The sequence below is a fragment of the Marmota monax genome, unplaced genomic scaffold (genome assembly GCF_021218885.2).
Source record: "Marmota monax isolate L192 unplaced genomic scaffold, Marmota_monax_Labrador192_F-V1.1 WCK01_AAM20220418_F8-fsc00187, whole genome shotgun sequence".
Lineage (NCBI taxonomy): Eukaryota > Metazoa > Chordata > Mammalia > Rodentia > Sciuridae > Marmota > Marmota monax.
The window spans coordinates 2843995-2863238 of NW_026694837.1; the positions used below are offsets into that span (position 1 = coordinate 2843995).

General features: G+C 45.4%; 3 protein-coding genes across 5 annotated transcripts in view; 2 read left to right on the plus strand and 1 right to left on the minus strand.

Moving 5' to 3' along the window:
- Positions 1-7727, plus strand: part of Xpo5 (exportin 5) — a 53699-nt gene extending 45972 nt beyond the window's left edge. The window contains exons 22-32 of the mRNA XM_058573201.1: positions 1207-1303; positions 2208-2343; positions 3134-3232; positions 4016-4062; positions 4467-4564; positions 5234-5296; positions 6062-6144; positions 6686-6793; positions 6922-7059; positions 7231-7395; positions 7569-7727. Of these exons, the coding sequence (XP_058429184.1) occupies positions 1207-1303; positions 2208-2343; positions 3134-3232; positions 4016-4062; positions 4467-4564; positions 5234-5296; positions 6062-6144; positions 6686-6793; positions 6922-7059; positions 7231-7395; positions 7569-7706 (1172 nt within the window). The 3' untranslated portion in view covers positions 7707-7727. The remainder of the gene's footprint in view (positions 1-1206; positions 1304-2207; positions 2344-3133; positions 3233-4015; positions 4063-4466; positions 4565-5233; positions 5297-6061; positions 6145-6685; positions 6794-6921; positions 7060-7230; positions 7396-7568) is intronic.
- A 2489-nt stretch (positions 7728-10216) lies between these two features.
- On the minus strand, positions 10217-14160 carry Polr1c (RNA polymerase I and III subunit C). 2 transcript variants are annotated; one of them, XM_046426182.2, is made up of 9 exons: positions 13947-14160; positions 13747-13818; positions 12242-12349; positions 11879-12011; positions 11477-11596; positions 11239-11391; positions 10923-11072; positions 10691-10807; positions 10217-10538 (listed from the first exon to the last, which is right to left on the minus strand). In XM_046426182.2, exons 1-9 carry the CDS (start codon positions 14013-14015, stop codon positions 10420-10422), a joined length of 1041 nt encoding a protein of 346 aa, XP_046282138.1. In that variant the 5' UTR covers positions 14016-14160; the 3' UTR covers positions 10217-10419. The 2 variants fall into 2 exon arrangements, with proteins under 2 accessions (XP_046282138.1, XP_046282139.1); XM_046426183.2 differs by lacking the exon at positions 12242-12349.
- Positions 14161-14171: 11 nt separating this feature from the next.
- On the plus strand, positions 14172-18891 carry Yipf3 (Yip1 domain family member 3). 2 transcript variants are annotated; one of them, XM_046426180.2, is made up of 9 exons: positions 14172-14400; positions 15021-15218; positions 15585-15691; positions 17111-17156; positions 17294-17386; positions 17536-17667; positions 17865-17978; positions 18173-18296; positions 18416-18891. In XM_046426180.2, exons 1-9 carry the CDS (start codon positions 14320-14322, stop codon positions 18562-18564), a joined length of 1044 nt encoding a protein of 347 aa, XP_046282136.1. In that variant the 5' UTR covers positions 14172-14319; the 3' UTR covers positions 18565-18891. The 2 variants fall into 2 exon arrangements, with proteins under 2 accessions (XP_046282136.1, XP_046282137.1); XM_046426181.2 differs by having other exon boundaries at positions 14239-14400; positions 15070-15218.
- The last annotated feature ends 353 nt before the right edge of the window (positions 18892-19244 follow it).

A 19244-nucleotide genomic window follows, 5' to 3' on the forward strand; every position in this document is an offset into this window, starting at 1 on the left:
TTCAGCATCAGCACATTAGCATAAATCTAGCTATACAGTTATAATTGTGATATTTACTATGAAGGAAAGTAGCATGGCTTTTTGAGAGTGTTTATTGGGAGACCTAACCCAGTCTTCAGGGAATTCAGAAGTTGCTTCCCATTGTTTCTGAAAGATGAGTTGGAGCTAACTTGGATGGGTCAAAAGGAGATGCTGGACATTCCAGATAGACAATGCAGTGCAAGAGCCTGAGGCAGTCGGGAAAGAGCTTGGTATGTCCAGAAGGTAGAGACGGATAACTCATAGCTGGACACAGAGCAAATCTGGGAATGTGGTTAGAAATTAGAGTCAGAGGTATCAGAATTTTATGAACCTTGAGCCTATTTCTGAAGCTTCAGGCTGGGTCACCATCACAGCCTTCACAGTCTCTCTTTGTTCCCAGCCATAACCCCTCCTTGAGTCTGGTTGTGGTCAAGTAATCAATGAGTATTCCTTGGCTGTGAAGTGACCAAAGAAATGATGTTACTTTGTTTTTCAAGAGCTCATTATCTATCTGCCTTGGCCAGATGGTTCTAGATTTTTTTTCCCCTAAGTTCCACCACACTTAAGGTCTGTTCTGCAGGTACTAGTTAGAGTAGAACTTTTAAGACATATTGCCATTAATATAAAAATAAGCTTTTACATCACACACACCCCACCCCACACACAGACACACTATTCTACTACACAGTTAAGCCAGGGACTCCTGCTATAAAAATCGAGCCAGATAGAGTAGAGTGGACAAATTCTGGGTGAAGCTTCCCTCTGGTAGCTTCTGACTATGACTTGAAATATAAAACTGCTGCTGCTTATCATTAAAGGCAGTTATTATACCAAGATAAATGGATTTTTTTTTTTTTTTTTTTTTTTTTTTTTGCTGTACATTTTGGGCTTTTGCATAAGATTTTTGCTTGAAAAAGGGGGTTCACCAGCTTGGGGTGGGCAGTCAACCCAGTGTTTTACAGAGAGATCCCTTTGCATTGTCACTATGTGTTTTGTTGCCAGACCCATCTGGGAAAACCAAGTCCTGTGTACTTAAATAGCATCCACCTTTTCCTACCAGGAGAGTGTAACTAATCACCTACCCTTAGGAAAGCTCTTAGCACCTCCAATGCTTGCTGTAGGGTGTTGGCTATTTAAGACTCCTGGTAATGGAGTAGCATGTTCCTGGCCCATCTTTCTCTATAGGATTACCTCAACCTCTCTTGGAACTCAATGACTATCCTGTCTATAAAACAGTCTTGGAAAGAATGCAGCGTTTCTTCAGCACCCTTTATGAAAACTGGTAAGGAACCAATGCTGTCTCTCTATGTTCTCTTCCTGAAACATTAATTTTATAGGAATGGCGATGGGTTAGACCTCTGATCTAGAATTCCAGGGTATAGGTAAGGTAAGGCAAGAATTTGAAGGGAAATTAATGATTCTATTATTGAATCAAAATGAACAGCCTGCTTTTCCTGTTACCCAAGCCTCATGGTCCTAACCATGAGTTGATGTTTAATGCCTAACATATCTATGCTTCTGGTGAGATAAAATGGTGAGACCCAAGTAGAAGATAGATTGGTGGGGTTGCATTTGCTTAGATCCCTCACTTTGTACAATCTACTTGTCAACAGGATTTTGTCTATGGGTCCTGATTGTGGAATGGGACTCTCAAACACACCACACCTAGGACTTTGGCCTCAGTTAACCACTTGTCTAATCCACAAACAATTGAGTCCCTCCATTATTAAGTCCACAATTTAATAGTAATGAGGCTACTATTGATTTTGGCTACCAACATCTATCTTTTAAATGGATGCTGGGTCTGCTTTTGAGTTGCTTCCTTGCAGGGAGTGTGAGGGGGGAGTTATTCTCACTTTTTTTTTAAGTTGTTGATAGACCTTTATTTTATTTATTTATATGTGGTGCTGAGAATCGAACCCAGTATCTCACACATGCCAGACAAGTGCGTACTATTGAGACACAGCCCCAGCCCTATTTTCACTCTTTGATGAAATATTCAGTCTAGGGGCTGGGGTTGTGCCTCAGCGGTAGAGCACTCACCTCGCACATGTGAGGTCTTAAGGAATAAATACAACTGCTTTTCTACTAGAAATCTAACTGTATTAAAAATGAAATTCTTGGTGCAGTCAGTACTGACAATAACAGATCCTGCATTTGTCATTGCCAATGATTTTGCCTTACAGTTTCCATATCCTAGGGAAGGCAGGCCCTTCCATGCAACAAGATTTCTACACCGTGGAGGATCTTGCCACCCAGCTCCTTGGTTCAGCCTTCGTCAACTTGAACAATATTCCTGACTACCGACTCAGACCCATGCTTCATATCCTTTCAAAAGTCCCTAGATAACCCAACAGGTCAGAAAATTGGAGACAGGAACCAAAGCAATTGCAAGGAAGAGATGTAATTATCTAAGTGCGTCATAATCTTATTAAAGAAAGAAAGATTTAAGTAAATAGCAAGAAAAATATGAAGGTGTCCAAGGGGATCTTAAAAGCTCTCTCTGTCTTAGGCGTTTTTCCTTGGGGGTAAATCTTTCCCTTCCCATTTCTTGTCAGGTGTTTCCTTTTATTTATTTATTTTTTTAAGACAGGGTCTCGCTATGTTGCCCAGGCTGTCCTTGAACTCCTGGGCTCAAGCTAACCTCCCAAGTAGCTGGGATTATAGGTGTGCACCACCACACCCAGCCAGTCCCTTTTTTATGTTGTTGTATTTCTCCCCTAAAGTTATAAGAATGATGAAGTTTTATTACAAGGACGTCCTTACCTTTTTTTTCCCCCCCATCCTTCCTTTTGGTTAACCCAGTTGGGACAGAAAGAACATTTAAACTAAAAACATAATGAAATTGAGTATCAATGCAGCTTAGGATTTTAGGAGAGCATGAAGCTTTTTTTTCCCGTTTTGTTCACTGCACTACTGGGGATCAAACTTAAGGCCTTAGGGTCCTAGGCAAGTGCTCTGCCACTAAGCTACACCCAAGCCTAAGACTTTTCCTTATTAACACTTTTCCTTATTATGTTCTTGGCATAGTAAGTACTTTAGGGGTGCAACCCACTGCCTAGCAGGTAAGGGATTGAGCTCATGTGCCAAAACTTCTTAACCTATTGCAGCACGGGTGTTTGTGAAGCCTCTGGTGCTCTTCTGTGCCCCAGAGCACTATGAAGCCCTGGTATCTCCCATCCTTGGACCTCTTTTCACCTACCTCCACATGGTAAGAGATAGGTCAGGAAAAGAGGGCAAAGAGTACTCTTGGGATGTGTGGCCACTCCTGAGTCTTACCAGTTAGGAGCGCCTTAAAAATGTTTCCTAGCCCTGTCAGGCTGCACAGAGCTCCTACCACAGTGGACTGTTGTTGCTGAAATGGATTGAGCAGCCATCAGAGTAGTAGACTGACTTAGTTGCCCATGATGCAGATTCTGCTTCTGACTGCCTATTAACTGAGGAGAGGTGGTTAGGGAAATGCTTCCTCTGCATCTGGGTCTCTTACCCTGGAATTCAGCAAGAAGGCCTGCTGGACAGAGAACAGGTGTCCAGAAGCCCAGGAATTCCAAAAATAATGTTAATCTTTTCTAAATAAAGGTGTTTGATAGGCTGCCCCTCATCATGAAAAAGAGAGGTTACAGAAACCATATTTGTTTCTTCATATTTGTAACCTTATGGTGAGGGCGGGGGGGAGTCTCTACCATAGTACTAGAATCATCCTTGGCTAAATGTGTTAAAAAGAATACTTTGTAGTGAGGCACAATGGTACATGCCTATAATCCCAGTAACTTGGGGGGGCTGATGCAAGAGGATCACAAGTTTGAGGCTAACCTCAGCAACTTGGTGAGACCCTGACTCAAAATAAAATATAAAGAAGACTAAGGGTATAACTCAGTGGTAAAGCACCCCTGGGTTCAATCCCTAGTATAGAAAAAGAAAAAGTAGAATTTAGATTTTGTGTGTTCGAAGGCCCTCCCCAGCCTTAGTACTCACATCCTTTGTGTTTTCCCAGAGGCTTTCCCAGAAATGGCAAGTCATCAACCAGAGGAGCCTACTATGGTAAGGAATACCCATACTCCTTGAGGGGTAAACTGGAAGCTAGGTTTGGGTAGGGAAACAAAAAGGGCAGGGATTCTGTTGACCCAGATCTAAAATAGCAGTGGGTTATGGTCATTCTCAGCCTAGGTGGTAGATGGTTTGTCTGGATAGGTTGAGACCAACCCTTTACCTTAGGTACTTAGGATTTTGATCATCCTGAATCCTCTAATTGGACAGAGTCACAAGTAATAATAATAATGTCCCTCAGTAGGTCATTGCTGTCCATTCCCAACATGTTCATAGAACACAGACCCAAAGGGATCCAGGAGAAGTAAGTGGGCACAGAAGGTCTGGAGAGGATCCCTGCTTGCTTTGTCCTTCCCTCTTTACAATCCTATGGAACTTGGCTTTCTTGTTTTGGGCAGTGGAGAAGATGAAACTGTGGAGGAAAACCCAGAGTCTCAAGAAATGCTGGAGGAACAACTGGTGAGGATGTTAACCCGAGAAGTCATGGACCTAATCAGTAAGTGGCATGTGGGAACCAGGGGTAGTAGAGGAGAATTTTCCTGGAAAAAGAATTCCTCACTCAACCATCCCCATGAAGGCTAGGTTGATGCAAAGATTCAGGTTTGCAGCAATACTGACAGGTTGGTAAGAAATGACTAGCTAGATAGAAGCTAGCTAGTCCTTAAGTCAACCTAAGGACATTTTATGAATTGTGAATTGAACATACCAAGTCCAAAATATGAAGAAGTGGTTTAAAATAGGAGGAATTTGGATTAATGTTAGGAATAACTTCCTAACTTTGTCGAAATAGGGAAAATTTTATAGGTTGTTAACTTTCTTTTCCATTTTTTGGAAATGTTGAAGGAAACAGTAGTTGATCGTTTGATTTATTGGTGATCCAAAGTTTTGGCCAGGGATGTATCATCAGTCGTCTATCCTCATCACTTATTCTCAGATGATTGGATTTGAAAGGGGACCAGAACATATTCTGGGTAGGGAAACAAATTCGTAAGAATGCCTCTGTTTCTCTTGGTAAATCTGATTTTTGTGCCTTGGACAGTACCCTATTTCCTCCCCTCTTCACCTGGCCAGAGACAGTTTGGGACCAGTTGGCCTAAAGTGACTGTTGTCCAGTGGTAAGATATAACCCTCCCTTCACCCAATAACCCCTGCTTTCTTGCTTCAGCGGTTTGCTGTGTATCAAAGAAAGGTGCTGACCACAGTACTGCTCCCCCTGCAGATGGAGATGGTAAGTGAACCTATTGCCTGACCTCAAAGGTCTGCTCTTAGACTCCTAAGTATTGTTCTTTGGAACCAGTTCAGTTCCTGTATAAACTGTTTCCCTAGTAAGTTGATGAGAATGAAATGTAATCATTAACTGAATCTGTGCCAGCGTTTGTGCTGTATTTTCTCCAGCATAATCCAATTGCAGAGCCTTTTGCACTTACTGTTTCCTCTATCAAAAATTATTTTCTTCCAGTTGTATACATGGCCACTTTTCTTATTTCACTTATGTCTCTGCTCAGATGTTACCTCTTCAAAGTCTTCTGTGATCAGATTATCAAAAATAGCAAACCCAGCCATCCTGTATTTTTTATGGCATTTCTCACTACCTATCTTTGTGTTTTATGTATTCATTTATAACCTGTCTCCCTGATGAGAATGTAAATTCCCATTAGGGAGGGGACTCTATCCTATTCCTTTTATATCCCCAGCAACTAAATCAGTGCCTTTCACAGTGGGTGCTTACATGTTGTTCAGCAATAAAGATCTTCAGCATCTGCAGCTTAGGTTACTGCCCAGCAGTTCCCCAGTTTCTCACATGCACAGCTAGACGCATCTCCAGACCTGCCATGGGCTTGGGCTTTTTTAATCCTTCCATCTCAGATGAGGGTGACCTAATACTAAGCATCAGCCAGTCCAGTACACTCAACTTTGCTTTTTGGGCTTCTGTCAGAACAGGATTCTTCTGTGTTGTGAAAAGATGGAGCTTAACATTCTGCTCTGCTTACAGATGAGGAGATGATGGCCACAGAGGTAACCCCTTCAGCTATGGCGGAGCTTACAGACCTGGGAAAATGTCTGATGAAGCATGAGGTGGGTGGAGGGGATAGGTGATGCCACTGTCTCACCCTGGCCTAAAGCTCTCAGAAAAATAGGCATATTGTTTCAAAATCCCTGTGTTTAGCCTCCCCCAGGCTTAAGGTTTTGTCTCTGTCTTACACTACATCTGCCATATTGTCATTTTGTTTTTGACTGCCTGATAAGCAAAAGTAAAACCCAGTAAAGCTTCGATATTTTCATGATTACCTATTAAAAATTTTAACTCCTGGGCATGATGGTACATGACTATAATCTAATCCCTGCAATTCAGGGAACTGAGGCAGGAGGCTAGCCTCAGCTATTTAGTGTGAGGCCCTAAGCAACATGGTGAGACCCTCTCTCAAAATAAAAAATAAAAAGGGCTAGAGATGTGGCTCAGTGGTTAAGCCACCCAGGTTCGGGTTTAATCCCTAGTAGCCCACCCCCATACACCCCCCCCCCAAAAAAAAAAAAAAAAAAAAAACAGCTCCTGATGTATAAAAAGTCTAAGAATTTGTGCTTATTTTCCCATATTAATCCTTCCTTTCCTGTTCAGGATGTTTGCACAGCACTGTTAATCACAGCCTTCAATTCACTGTCTTGGAAGGATACTCTCTCTTGTCAGAGGACAACCACACAGCTCTGCTGGCCTCTCCTCAAACAAGTATGTTTAATCACTCCTTTTCCCTGACTATCACATAAGGTGTGGGTCAAGCAGATTGACTGAATCAGTTGGAAGAATTGGGGAGTTGGGACCTTCAGAGAAGGCCCTGAGCACAGCTGTCTCCCCAGGTGCTGTCAGGGACACTGCTCGCAGATGCCGTCACGTGGCTTTTCACCAGTGTGCTGAAAGGTTTACAGACACATGGGCAGCATGACGGGTGCATGGCTTCCCTGGTCCACCTGGCATTCCAGATATATGAGGCACTGGTGAGTGGCAAGAGCATGGGGACAAGGCATCTGTGGCTTTTTCACTCAGCCTATTTCCAGGATTGTGGGCCTTATCCTAAAAGTAGATATCTGCCAAATTGCTAATGTTGCCATTGTGGTGGGGTAGCAGGGTCCAAACTTACATCAAGTGAGTTTATCCCCACTTTTTAGCGCCCCAGGTACTTGGAGATCAGAGCTGTGATGGAGCAAATTCCAGAAATACAGAAGGACTCTCTGGACCAGTTTGACTGCAAACTTTTGAACCCCTCCCTACAGAAAGTGGCTGACAAGCGACGGAAGGACCAATTCAAACGCCTCATTGCTGGTTGCATCGGGGTAGGTTATGCACCTCCATCAGTATTCCCAACCTTACAAGGTTGTTTGTGGTCTTCTTAGACCACATGTGTAGGTAACCATAATCCAACTGTAGTCATTGACCACTATGATGGGATGTTCTCTAACCCACTATCCAGGCCCAGTATTAGTCTTTTCTCATTTGTTTTCTACAGAAACCCTTGGGAGAGCAATTCCGAAAAGAAGTTCACATTAAGAATCTTCCCTCGCTTTTCAAAAAAACAAAGCCAATGCTGGAGACAGAGGTGCTGGACAATGAGGGGGGCAGCCTGGCCACCATCTTTGAACCATGAATCAAGCTCCTGGGCATCCTTCCTCGGCCTTTATTGTCATCTCTTCTTCCCCCTTCATAGCTGATCTCTAGGCCCCTCTTGCACTGCCACCTCACTTTCCACCATGGTCAGCCTGGAGACAGATCCAGGTCTGCAGCTGAAGAAGAGTGGGCCCTGTGCAGGGCCACAAGTTATTCTACTTATCAAGAAAGGGAGTCAGGGCTTACGCCATTCTGTCAAGACGTTCCCATCCTATTTGGGAGTTTTGGCTTTTTCAAGAAGAGCTAGAGCAGAGCAGCCCTTCTCCCCAAGCCCTCCCACCCCTATGCAGCATACCCAAGCAAATGGGAACTAGGGGTGCTGTGCCTAGCCAGGGCTCAGCCCTCAACCACTTGTGCCGGAGAGCTTCTCCTGGACCACTGCATCCCAAAGCCCCTTGCTGCTGGGCTAGCAGGGACCCTTCCACACACCCAGTGGCATGTCTGGTTTAGGTGCTAAGTACTGAGCTGAATTTGGCCAGTTCTCATCTTTGTTTTGATCAAGAATCTGGTCACCCAATGGGATCCATAGTACAGGCTACTACTAAAGTCTGGGCACAATATCAAGTGTAGTATCTCCAGGAACCAAGGCTGGGTAAGGTTTAGTGCTAATATCCCCCCTTAAGCTCACACATCTCGCCCTTTCACAAATGACCCTGACTTTTTTGTTTCCGCAGTGTCTGGGTCTACTCAGGCATTAGAGCCACAGTACCCTATTCAGTGTCACATGACACCATTGTCATCCAAGGATAATCCAGATCAACTAGACTTAACATCTGTGACAAGCAGCTAGCAAAGCCACTGGTCTCCTTCTAGGACTAGCTGAGTCCCAGGTGCCTTTAAAAATCTCGTGGTCTTACACGCCCTTGGTTGCTTTTCTCAAGGGTCATTTCCAAAAGAATACATAGGTGGGGTGGTATGTGCCTGTAATCCCAGCAGTCTGAGGCAGAAGGATCACATGTTTGAGGCCAGCCTCAGCAACTTAAGAGAGACCCTGTCTTAAAATTGGGGAAAAAAGGACTGGGAATGTGGCGTAGTGGTAAAGCACTCCAGGTTCAATCTCCAGTACCAAAAAAAAAAGAAATTGTATCTATCACAACCTGTACTGAGTCCATCCTATAGGTCACTGGAAGGCCCTGGAAGCAGAGGGAAATGTGGATGTGGGACCCACCCCCTGAAGTAATTATCACAAGGCAGCCTTGATCCATATAGAAAGCAGAATGCCTATGTGCTCTGCACAGGACAGGCCTGCCATCCATCCAGTTCACAAATTAGGGTTTCAGTGAGAGAGTAGACAGAAGCCTGCAGCTTTTAGCTGGGGCAGGTCACAGGCACTACAAGGTTGGAGAGAAGCAAAGCTGGGAAAATGGAACTTAAAAGAGTGTTACATGGTGTCTCTGTTGCACAAGTCTGTTCCCTTTTTCTGCAAGGTGCTTTGGGCTTCTATTGATTGTGAAGGTGATCTCAAAGAATATCTCCCTCCAAACTTGATCGCTGCCTACTCTATTTGGTTGGGGCTGTGGAGGGTACAGTTGTATTTATTATGTTGTAATATTTTTAACATTCTGTGACTTCATGCTAGAAATTTTCTATTGTTTATAGAACCTTTTTGTAGAAATGTTTAACTCTAAAGCACATCTGCATGTCAGTAAAAATCTCAATTTCATACAGAAAGGGCCCTATCTGCCTTTTTCAAATTGGTCTTTAAACCAGTGACATGTTCCAGGGTTAACATCTTCATTGAGCATCCTGTAGGGGGAACTAGACAGGAAGAAAATTGTGACTGATGGGTCTATTATTAAGCTTTCTAAAATAGTATGCCAATTAGGAAACTGTCTTTTTCTAGGCTACCTCTAGGCACCATTCCCTTTCCTGTGTGGCTACTGGGCCTGACCCTGGTTTTTGTTTTTATAGATCAACATAGTTCAGTTGAACTGCTATGGACAACCCTTTTTTCTGTAAGGAACTTGCCTGGTAATCCAGGACATAGGTAAATTTGGCATATTCACTCTGGTTCCTTCTGTACAGAAGGTTTGACTGTGCCCGCAGAAAGCACCTCAGTTTGGCCTTTTTGGTATTGGGGATTGAATTCAGGAGCACTCGGCCACTGACTCACACCCCCAGCCTTATTTTGTATTTTAATTAGAGTCAGGGTCTCATTGAATTGCTTAGCACCTCACTTGTGCTGAGGCTGGCTTTGAACTCACAATCCTCCTACCTCATTCTGGAGAGCTGCTACAGGTCCGCCCAGCAGGAAGTTTTTAAAAGGACTTGGCTTCAAGGGCTGGGAATGTAATTCAGTGGTAAAGTGCCTGCTTAGCACACTCAAGGCCCCAGGTTCAATCTCCAGTACTACCAAAAAAAAACTTGGCCTTAACTTGCACTGACATTGGCAGTGAATCCAATGTTCTTGATTGCTAAATACCAAACCTGTTCTGAGATGAGGCCCCATACCTTGAGACTCAAAGTCAAGAAGTAGTCTTAAAAAAAGGATTTTGTTTGGACATGAATTTATTTACATCAAAGGCCTTACAAAGGCATAAAGTCTCATTCTGTAGCACATTTAACAAAATATACTGATGGAAAATAAAGCTGGAATTAGACCTCTAGTCACACTGAGTATAGTAGTCCCCTTGGGGCAGGTCAGAATCCAGGAGCATCCAACTCCATACATCCCAGTATTTCTGGTCCAAACTTCAGTCCATCTGAACTGCATCTAGTTCATCCAAGAAGCGCCGGCACTTGCCCATCAATACTTTGATAGCTTCACTCACCAGCACATCTGGTGGCAACACTCCAGTTGACTCTACAGAAACTGGGAACCAAAGAAACACTACTTCAGCCCAGGCAGGACTTTTCTTTAGGAAGCTGTTATAAATTATTTCTAAATTCCACATATGGACTCTGAAAGGAAACTATAGCAATACAAAGTATCCACAGGCATACACTCCACCAGTTCTTACTCACAGATGTAATGATCTCGAACACGGGCAAGCCGCACAACCTTCTTTAGCTTCTCATTCCGAAAGATTTCCCTGCTAAAGGTATCCAGCCGGGGATTGGCAACTCTGGCCACCTTTTTACCTAATGAAAACAAATCCCGTCATACTTTGTCTATTAGGGTCCAAAGCTTTTATTTCTTTTTGTCAGTTTCAAAAGAAAATAGATCCTCATCTGAACAGCATCCCAAACACCATACCTTGCACTTCTTGTACTTCAATAACACCAGGTGAAAAGCACTGGCTCAGTTCCTCAGCTGCCTCCCCTTCCACAGGTTCAAGTAGAGTGATGTCTGGCAGAAGCCTGTAACTAGCTGTTGCCACTGGTGAAAATTTGGCATGATCTTTTCCTGGAATGTTGAGGAGAATCATTCTTCAGAAACCTTTCTTCATTCTCCTGAACCACTGATAAGACAAACCTATTGACTTTCTGCCTGTCAGCAACATCTCAACTCAGTTCCCATCACACTTTGTGCCACTATAATCAAACCCAAGGTAGGCCCATAGGGTTCTCACCAATGCCCTTGACACAGTGCATTAGCAGATCAATCTCCTGACCAGGCCGCAGCTGAGCAATGAGGATATCATCATGTACCGGGCGGATAGTGCCTTCTGGAAAGACGTCAGCCTGGTTCCCCAAGGGGACCCATGTCATATGCCTGGTATATACTAAAGAAAACACATCAGAAGACCCCAGCCACTGAAACCAGAACCCACCAGCAGGTGGGTCCTCTTCCTCACCCTACTGGCTCACCTTTGTGGTTCACATAGAGTTCATTGGGGTCAGAGGAATCTTTAGCAGCATGGGGATTCCGGGTACATCTGACCTGGAGCCGAAATTGCAGTGTGTCTATCTCTGTGCCTTCTTCATCTCCTGAACAAATGGAGGAGGCAGCTCTTTTTACTACTGAACAGCTAAGAGTATCAGGTATTATGCTACAAGATTTACATACATTTTTCATATTAATCCTCTTGACAAACTTTGGAAGGCAAGGGCAAGTGTCTTCAGTTGAAAACTGATGTTACCCAAAGATGAGTAATTTGCCCAAGGTCATACAGTAATCAGTCTAGGATTTGAACCTAGGCAGTCTAATTCTAGGTTATTCAAGAGAGCCAGTTCCAACTCTCCCAAAATTTCATTTTCTCAAACCCTCACCTTGGTTCCGATATTCAAAAAGACGAGGATCAGCAAGAATGGGAATGAGCCCCAGGCGGTGTGCAAGGATCTCATCCTGAACAATGGATGTGTTGTTGTATACCAGGACTTTTTCCACAGCCATTGTTGGTACCTGCTCAAGGAAAAAAAAAAAATCACCTGTACAACAGACAACTTCCTACTTCCTAAGATAGAGAACCCTTCCTAGAAGAATGCTTAATGAAATTTACATTTACAAAGGAAAAGAAAATCTCAGCACAGTTCTAGGGGAAATAAGGGGAGGGACAGCTTGAGAATTCTACAAGTAAGGTAATAATACAGTTCCCCACACAACCCCAGTTTTGCTACCATGCCTGCCAATACCTCAGCTAAAAGAATTCTTCTAAAAGCATTGGCAATGGCTGCATCAATTCCCACCATGTCAAACTCCAGTGAGTTTTCATCCATGTGTACCACATCCACACGGAAATTCTAGAGGGACAGGAAAAATGTTAGAAGTGAATCCTGCTTATTTATACTTATGTTTTCCCCTGGATACTTCCCTCATCCAAATATCTCCCTCTACCCAGATGACCCTCATTAGATATTCATCCTCCCCCAAACCATCCTTTAGTTTCTTCAAAAGTTGTTTTGGTTTTGTCCTCCATTAAGTGAAAACCCTATGCAATATGGCTTCCAGTTGAACCATCCACAGATGATACCCTAAAAAACACAAACTTCCATACAGTGTAGTCCAGTTGATTCTAGGCAATCCTTTCCTTGACTATTAGTAGCACTTGACATTATTAATTAAAAAAAAAAAAAAATCCCTCCTTTTTCAATTTGTTTCCTTGGTTTCTGAGCACCAATATTGTTTTCTTCCTTCCCTAAGGATTCCTTCTAATTTCACTATCTTCCACCTGCCCCTTAAATGTTACTTTTTCTCAGAGTCTTATCTCTCTCCCAGATAACCTCAATCACATTCAGGGTTTCAGCAACTACTTCAGACAAGTCCCCAAATTTTCTCAATTCTGATATAATTGCAAACATAATCTACTGGCCTGCTTGGCTTCTCCACATGCAGGAAACTGAAGGCATCATTCCTGTTCCCCAACCATTTCAGTAGATGATACCACCATCCATCAAAGCAATTCCTCAAGCCAGAAGGTCATTTTATCAAAGCAATCACAAATTTACCTGCCATGCCCTCAGTGCTCTATTTCCACCATCAGTCTTAAATTCATGCCTTCACTCTTAGCTCGCCTATACAATCCAGCAGATCTGCTTGCTGGGTATGATCCTCTTCAAACTCAATCTGCACAGCCATCAACGGCTGCAAATCTGATCATGCCTGAAGAACTCCTCAAAAGCTCCCCATCACCTATAGTGGATAAGATGCACTCCAATCTTGTCTACCACTCTTGCTAGCACACTTTCTAGTAATAATGACCAGCCAGGACATTGTCAGCCCATCTCACATCTGCCTTTGTAAGTTAGCTCTTGCCCTCTTCACCTTTTACTGTTCTCAGCTTTTACTCACTCGAGCCTCAATTCAGATGTCACCTCGTTCATGAAAACGTACCTCCGTCCCCTTTCCCAGTCTAGACTTAAGCGCCTCTGCAGGATGCTGCCACCCCATCCCCACCGTTCTATCAACCGCATTTACATTGGACTAGAATTGTTTAAGTGCGCTACTCCCCAACAAGACAGACCATCGTCTTCCTCGTAAAACAGATTAGAAACGTGTCTGACTTGGCCTGTACACATTGCTCAATAAACGTTCTATGAATGGAGCGATCCCCAAGAACAGCGTCTGAATCACAAGCTGCCTCAGATCACACGTTCCAGAAGCCCTCATACCCACTCCAGACACCTTCGGCCCAACTCACCTTCTCGAAACGGTCCTGATCCCAGGCATCATCATACCCGGCATAGTTACCAGGAAAGTCAGTGGTATGAACCTAGAGTAAAAAGGAATCTCATCTGTCTACGAAACTGCAGAGAAGCCAAGTCCATCCCCACTTCGATCCCCACCCTATCCCTGTTCCGTTCTCATTCCTACTCCTCACCTCAATGCTATTAGACTTACATTGCGAACCCCAAACTCCCCTAAAACCACACGACTCCGCATCTCCTCTACCGCCTGGGCAGCCGCCATCTTGAGTTTCTCCACGAGACTTTCAGGAGCGCGTGCGTTCCAGTAGTACTCCTCGGTCTCTGGGGCAACCCTCCGCCTCCTAAAGCATTAAATATCGCGAGACGTTGCCCCACCTCCGTCCACGTCCCCAGCTTCCGGAAGTTAGTTTGGGCCAAACATCCGGGTTTCTCTTTTCTGCGTTCCGGCTGATACTACCTTTCCTTCTCTTCCCAAGCTATCTCGCTCGCTCAGGACCACGTCTCGCCTACTCTTCCTACGCGCACAGGGCTAGCGCGGGCTTCAGCTACGGGAGCCCTCGAGGGACATGGCAACTACTGCGGCGCCGGTCGGCAGCGCCCGAAACGGAGCTGGCCCGGAATGGGGAGGCTTCGAAGAAAACATCCAGGTAATGTCCTCAGATTTCTTGCTGCCAGCAACCCCAGGGCCGGCAGCCGTCCTGAAGTGTTGGGATTCTCTCTTGGGGCCTGGAAGTCTGCTCCATTTGCATTATCTTTGTCTCCTTTGGGTCTTCCTGCACACGAAAATCAGTAGTAATAGTGCTAACCTGAAAGGGCCAGACCGGTACTACATCCGGAGAGCCTCGGGTCTCTGGTCGGAGGAGCAAGGGAAAAGTGCGCTTACGGACTAATTAGGAAGTCGATCAGGGCCAAGCATGGCGGGGCATGGAGTTCACTGGCACTCGCCAAAAACACAGTGTGCATAGTTGTGTTCAGGACTTGGGTAAAATAAAAGAAATGTCACTTTTGCAGTCATTTGCGGCTTTTATTATAAGGAAGGTAGGAGAAAGCATGAAAATAATAGGTTTCCCCGGGCTAGAAGAATGCCAAAAGCAGGCAACCAAGGGTTATGAGGGCAAATGAGGGGGAAGAAGAGTGGCATGATCTGTAGTGATTCCAAGCCATGCCCTGGGCAGTGGAAGAACTAAGCCCCAAACCCTGGGATGAGCAGAGAACCTAACAGATAGAACAGAAAGGTCCTGCACTCTAGGAGCCATTGTCTTCACAGGGTGGGGGCTCAGCTGTGATTGACATGGAGAACATGGATGATACTTCAGGCTCCAGCTTCGAGGATATGGGTGAGCTGCATCAGCGCCTGCGTGAGGAAGAAGTTGATGCAGATGCAGCTGCTGTGGAAGAAGAAGATGGGGAGTTCTTGGGCATGAAGGGCTTTAAGGGACAGCTGAGCCGGCAGGTGGCTGATCAGGTAAGAAAGATTTAATCCCTGGCAGGTGGAAAAGTATACCTAGGCATATCCCATGTTCTCCAGTTGATAAAATCTAATAGAAAGACTGGATGCAATGGCACTTACCTGTGATTTCAGTGACTCTAGAGGCTGAGGTAAAAGGATCACAAGCTTGAGTCCAGCCTCAGCAATTTAATGGGACCATCAACAACTTAATGAGACCTGGTCTTCAAATAAGAGACTGGGGATGTAGCTCAGTGGTAAAGCTTCCCTGGGATCTATTCCCAGTACCAAAAAAAAAAAAAAGGAAGAAGAAACCCACCACAAAATAGGCAACAGGGTCTAGAATCACAAGTCTCATAATACCCATCCCCCATCTCCCTTCAGATGTGGCAGGCAGGGAAGAGACAAGCCTCCAGGGCCTTCAGCTTATATGCCAACATTGACATCTTGAGACCCTACTTTGATGTGGAGCCTGCCCAGGTGCGAAGCAGGTGAGGATTCTTTTCCTGACAGAAGCTTCCCTCCTAACACCTAATCCTTCCTTCAAACTACAACCAGATGCCAAGTTCCACACTCTTGTGGGCTCCCCCACTTCATGACTTCATCACTGAACATAATGGTAATAACACTTTGCCTTCCTCCCTTTTTTCATTAGCACACTACTCATCCCTCAAAACCTGGCTCATCCAGCACTTCCTTTGTTCTGCATTCCTAATCCACTCCCAGTTTGTTCTCACCTGGTGCCACTATGGATCTCTGTACTTGCCTCTGACAGATGGTACTTAAGCACTGCAATACATTCTCATTCCTGTGTCTGTCTCTCCAGAGACCACAAAAGCTGGCTCTGTCTTTATTTTTTTCCTGGCACCAGAAGGCTTGAAAAGCAGAATATCAGGGTATAGTTGCTAAATGACTTCTCAACAACTGGATTTAAACTTGGCTTGGTTCTTTGTTCATCCTTTAATTTGACCATTGTTTATTAAATACCCAGGACCACTCAGCAAGTATTTATTAAGCTTTTGTTCTGTGCCCAGCCTATCCTGGCAGTTACAATAAAGTATCCCGATGCTATATCAAGGCATACAGATGTGACATCTAAGCCAGAGTAGGCTGGTGGATGGGACAGGGCAGACTTCCCATAAAAAGTAATATCTAGCCAGGCACGGTGGCTCACACCTGCAATCCCAGCAGCTCAGGAGGCTGATGCAGAAGGATTGCAAGTTCAAATCCAGCCTCAGGAACTTAGCAAGGCCCTAAGCAACTCAGTGATACTGTCTAAGTAAAAGGGCAGGGGATGTGGCTCAGTGGTTAAGTGCTCCTGAATTCAATCCCCAGTGCCAAAATTAATAATAATAATATCATCTAACTAAAAACCCAAGATTTTATAAAGAGCCAGGCACTTAAGAAGACAGTGGAGAATTGACTACTTTTATTCCTGCTGTGTGGAATTTTTATATCACTTCAAATACATTTTTCAAGAAAATGCTCAGCATTGCCTGGAGGGATGGTAAGTAGGAAGAGGTAGGAGGCACACTTTTTTTCAGTAGTAATACCATTCCTTCTAAACCCTTCCCAGGACTTCACCATCATAGCCCTGAATTCTGGGTACTCTTCTGAGGTTTGCCTGTCTTTTGAGGGAAAATGGTCAAGTAGATAAATGGTCAGGTCCTCTCCCAAGACCCAGTCAGCTTGCTTTCAGAGAGGGTTGTCCTTCCTGAAAGTATATTTAGGGTCAAGGAAATGATTTCTTCATTACTGTCTTCACTACCCTTTTTTCCCCCTGTCATCCAGCATGTCCTCTGGGCCAGGCCCCATTCCTTGGAGTTAGAGAGATGAAGGTTCAGGCCTTGTCCTCCAGAACTTCACAGAATAGTGCTGTCTCTGCTTTCATCTCTCCTCTCCTCTCCCAGGCTCCTGGAGTCCATGATCCCTATCAAGATGGTCAACTTCCCCCAGGTGAATAGGGGGTAGCATGTCTGGAGAGCCAGGGGAGGCACCCAGGGCAAAGGGTGGGACCATCAAGTCAAGCCTTTGAAGGTATAAAGAGAAGAGGCGTTGTAAACACCAAAATGAGTGAGTTGCTATTTTGACAGAAAATCGCTGGTGAACTTTACGGACCTCTCATGCTGGTGTTTACACTGGTTGCCATCCTCCTCCATGGGATGAAGACATCTGACACCATTATTGTAAGCTGAACAGAGGACTTTGGGAGAAGGGTGGCTGATGTAGGTTGAAAGCTGCCCAAGGACAGGATGGTGGAGTGAGGCAGAAGCAGGCCCTGGGTGAGGCTGAGATCAGAGGTCTCCCAGGACTAAGTAGAACCTTCACCCTACAGCGGGAAGGCACCCTGATGGGCACAGCCATTGGCACCTGCTTTGGCTACTGGCTGGGCGTCTCGTCCTTCATTTACTTCCTGGCCTACTTGTGCAACGCCCAGATCACCATGCTCCAGATGTTGGCACTGCTGGTAAGGAGCCAGGCATGGTAGTGGGCAAGAGCAATTTTTTAAAAAGTAGTAAGGCTTTGGTCTGCATCGGTCTTGGGAGGCTCTGGACCTGGAATGAGAGGAGCAGGCCAGTGGAGCATTTATTCCCAGGGCCCCCCTGAGGAGTCAGAGGCCAGCCCAGACTGAATGATTTTCCTCTTCACCACCCTTCTTTCCAGGGCTATGGTCTCTTTGGGCACTGCATTGTCCTGTTCATCACTTATAACATCCACCTCCATGCCCTCTTCTACCTCTTCTGGCTGCTGGTGGGTGGGCTGTCCACCCTGCGCATGGTAAGCTGAGCAAGAGGTTTCCATGGGTGAGTTGTCCTCCCAGGGAGTTGGGGGAGACAGCCTGAGTTGTGCACTCCACAGAGGGCTCTAAGTGGAAAGGAAGGACCCATAACCATCCTGCCCTGGGTGCAGGTGTATTCCCCCATCCCTCACTTTGAAACCACACCCTCTGAACTGTATTCCTGTGGCCCTAGGTGGCAGTGTTGGTATCACGGACTGTAGGCCCCACCCAGCGGCTACTCCTCTGTGGCACCCTGGCTGCCCTGCATATGCTATTCCTGCTTTATCTGCATTTTGCCTACCACAAGGTGGTAGAGGGTAAGTGGAAGGAGGGCCTACACGAGGGGGAGGGGCAGAATGGTGGCCCAAGGTTGGGGGCTAGATGCAACCTGTGGACTAGACCCAGTAGCACTCACCTTTCCTCTTCCTTCTTTCAGGGATCCTGGACACACTGGAGGGCCCTAACATCCCACCTATGCAGAGAGTTCCCAGGGATGTCCCTGCTGGGATCCCTGCTGCCAGACTTCCTACCACCGTGCTCAATGCCACAGCCAAGGCTCTTGCAGTGACCCTGCAGTCACACTGACCCCACCTGAAATCCTTGGCCAGCCCTGTCTCTCCCAACTGTGGAGCAGAGAAAAATTAAAGGACAGTACTGGTGACATGGGTCTCTGATGGGGTCTGCAGTTGCCACTGAGTTGTAGCTGCGTAAGTACCTCTTTGATGCCTGTCGGGGCTTCTGAAGGGCACAAGGCCAGGAAATCCTGGCCAGGACTGCAAAGCTCTGCAGCCAGTGCAGAAAGTGGGTCAGCTCCTCTGAGGCCCCCATACCACCTATCCCTTCCTTCTTCTGTGCCCCTCTTGTCTTGCTAAATATAGACTTGGTAATTAAAATATTGATTGAAGTCTGGAACTGCGGTTACTGTTCCAGTGGTTCTCCTTGTCACCCTACTTCTTATACAAGTTCTTGTTGTTCATCATCAGTAGTCACATGTTCCCTTCTATATGCCCTCACACAAAAGGGATGAAGGTGAGACAGGCCTAACTACTTAGATGTCAGTGACTGTTCATGGAACTTGCCCTAGGGTAGGGGATTCCTGACCCATGGAATGGCAAGGAGCCCACAAGAGGCTTAAGCCTCATGAAACAGTATCAGATGAAGTCTGAGCTCAGCAGCATTTTGGGGAAGCCAGTGGAGCAATGGCAACTAGACAAAAACATCCAGACTAAATCCCGGATCATTACAAGGACCTTGTGCACATGGGC

Coding starts and splice junctions, on each gene's coding strand:
- Polr1c (XM_046426182.2), bottom strand. CDS start 14,015: ATGGCGGCTGCCCAGGCGGTAGAGGAGATGCGGAGTCGTGTGGTTTTA. Junction 12,350..13,746: donor ATCAGGACCGTTTCGAGAAG/GTGAGTTGGGCC, acceptor CTGTCCCTCTAG/AATTTCCGTGTGGATGTGGT. Junction 11,392..11,476: donor ACTCTATGTGAACCACAAAG/GTGAGCCAGTAG, acceptor TGTTTTCTTTAG/TATATACCAGGCATATGACA.
- Yipf3 (XM_046426180.2), top strand. CDS start 14,320: ATGGCAACTACTGCGGCGCCGGTCGGCAGCGCCCGAAACGGAGCTGGC. Junction 17,387..17,535: donor AGACATCTGACACCATTATT/GTAAGCTGAACA, acceptor TTCACCCTACAG/CGGGAAGGCACCCTGATGGG. Junction 17,668..17,864: donor TCCAGATGTTGGCACTGCTG/GTAAGGAGCCAG, acceptor CCTTCTTTCCAG/GGCTATGGTCTCTTTGGGCA.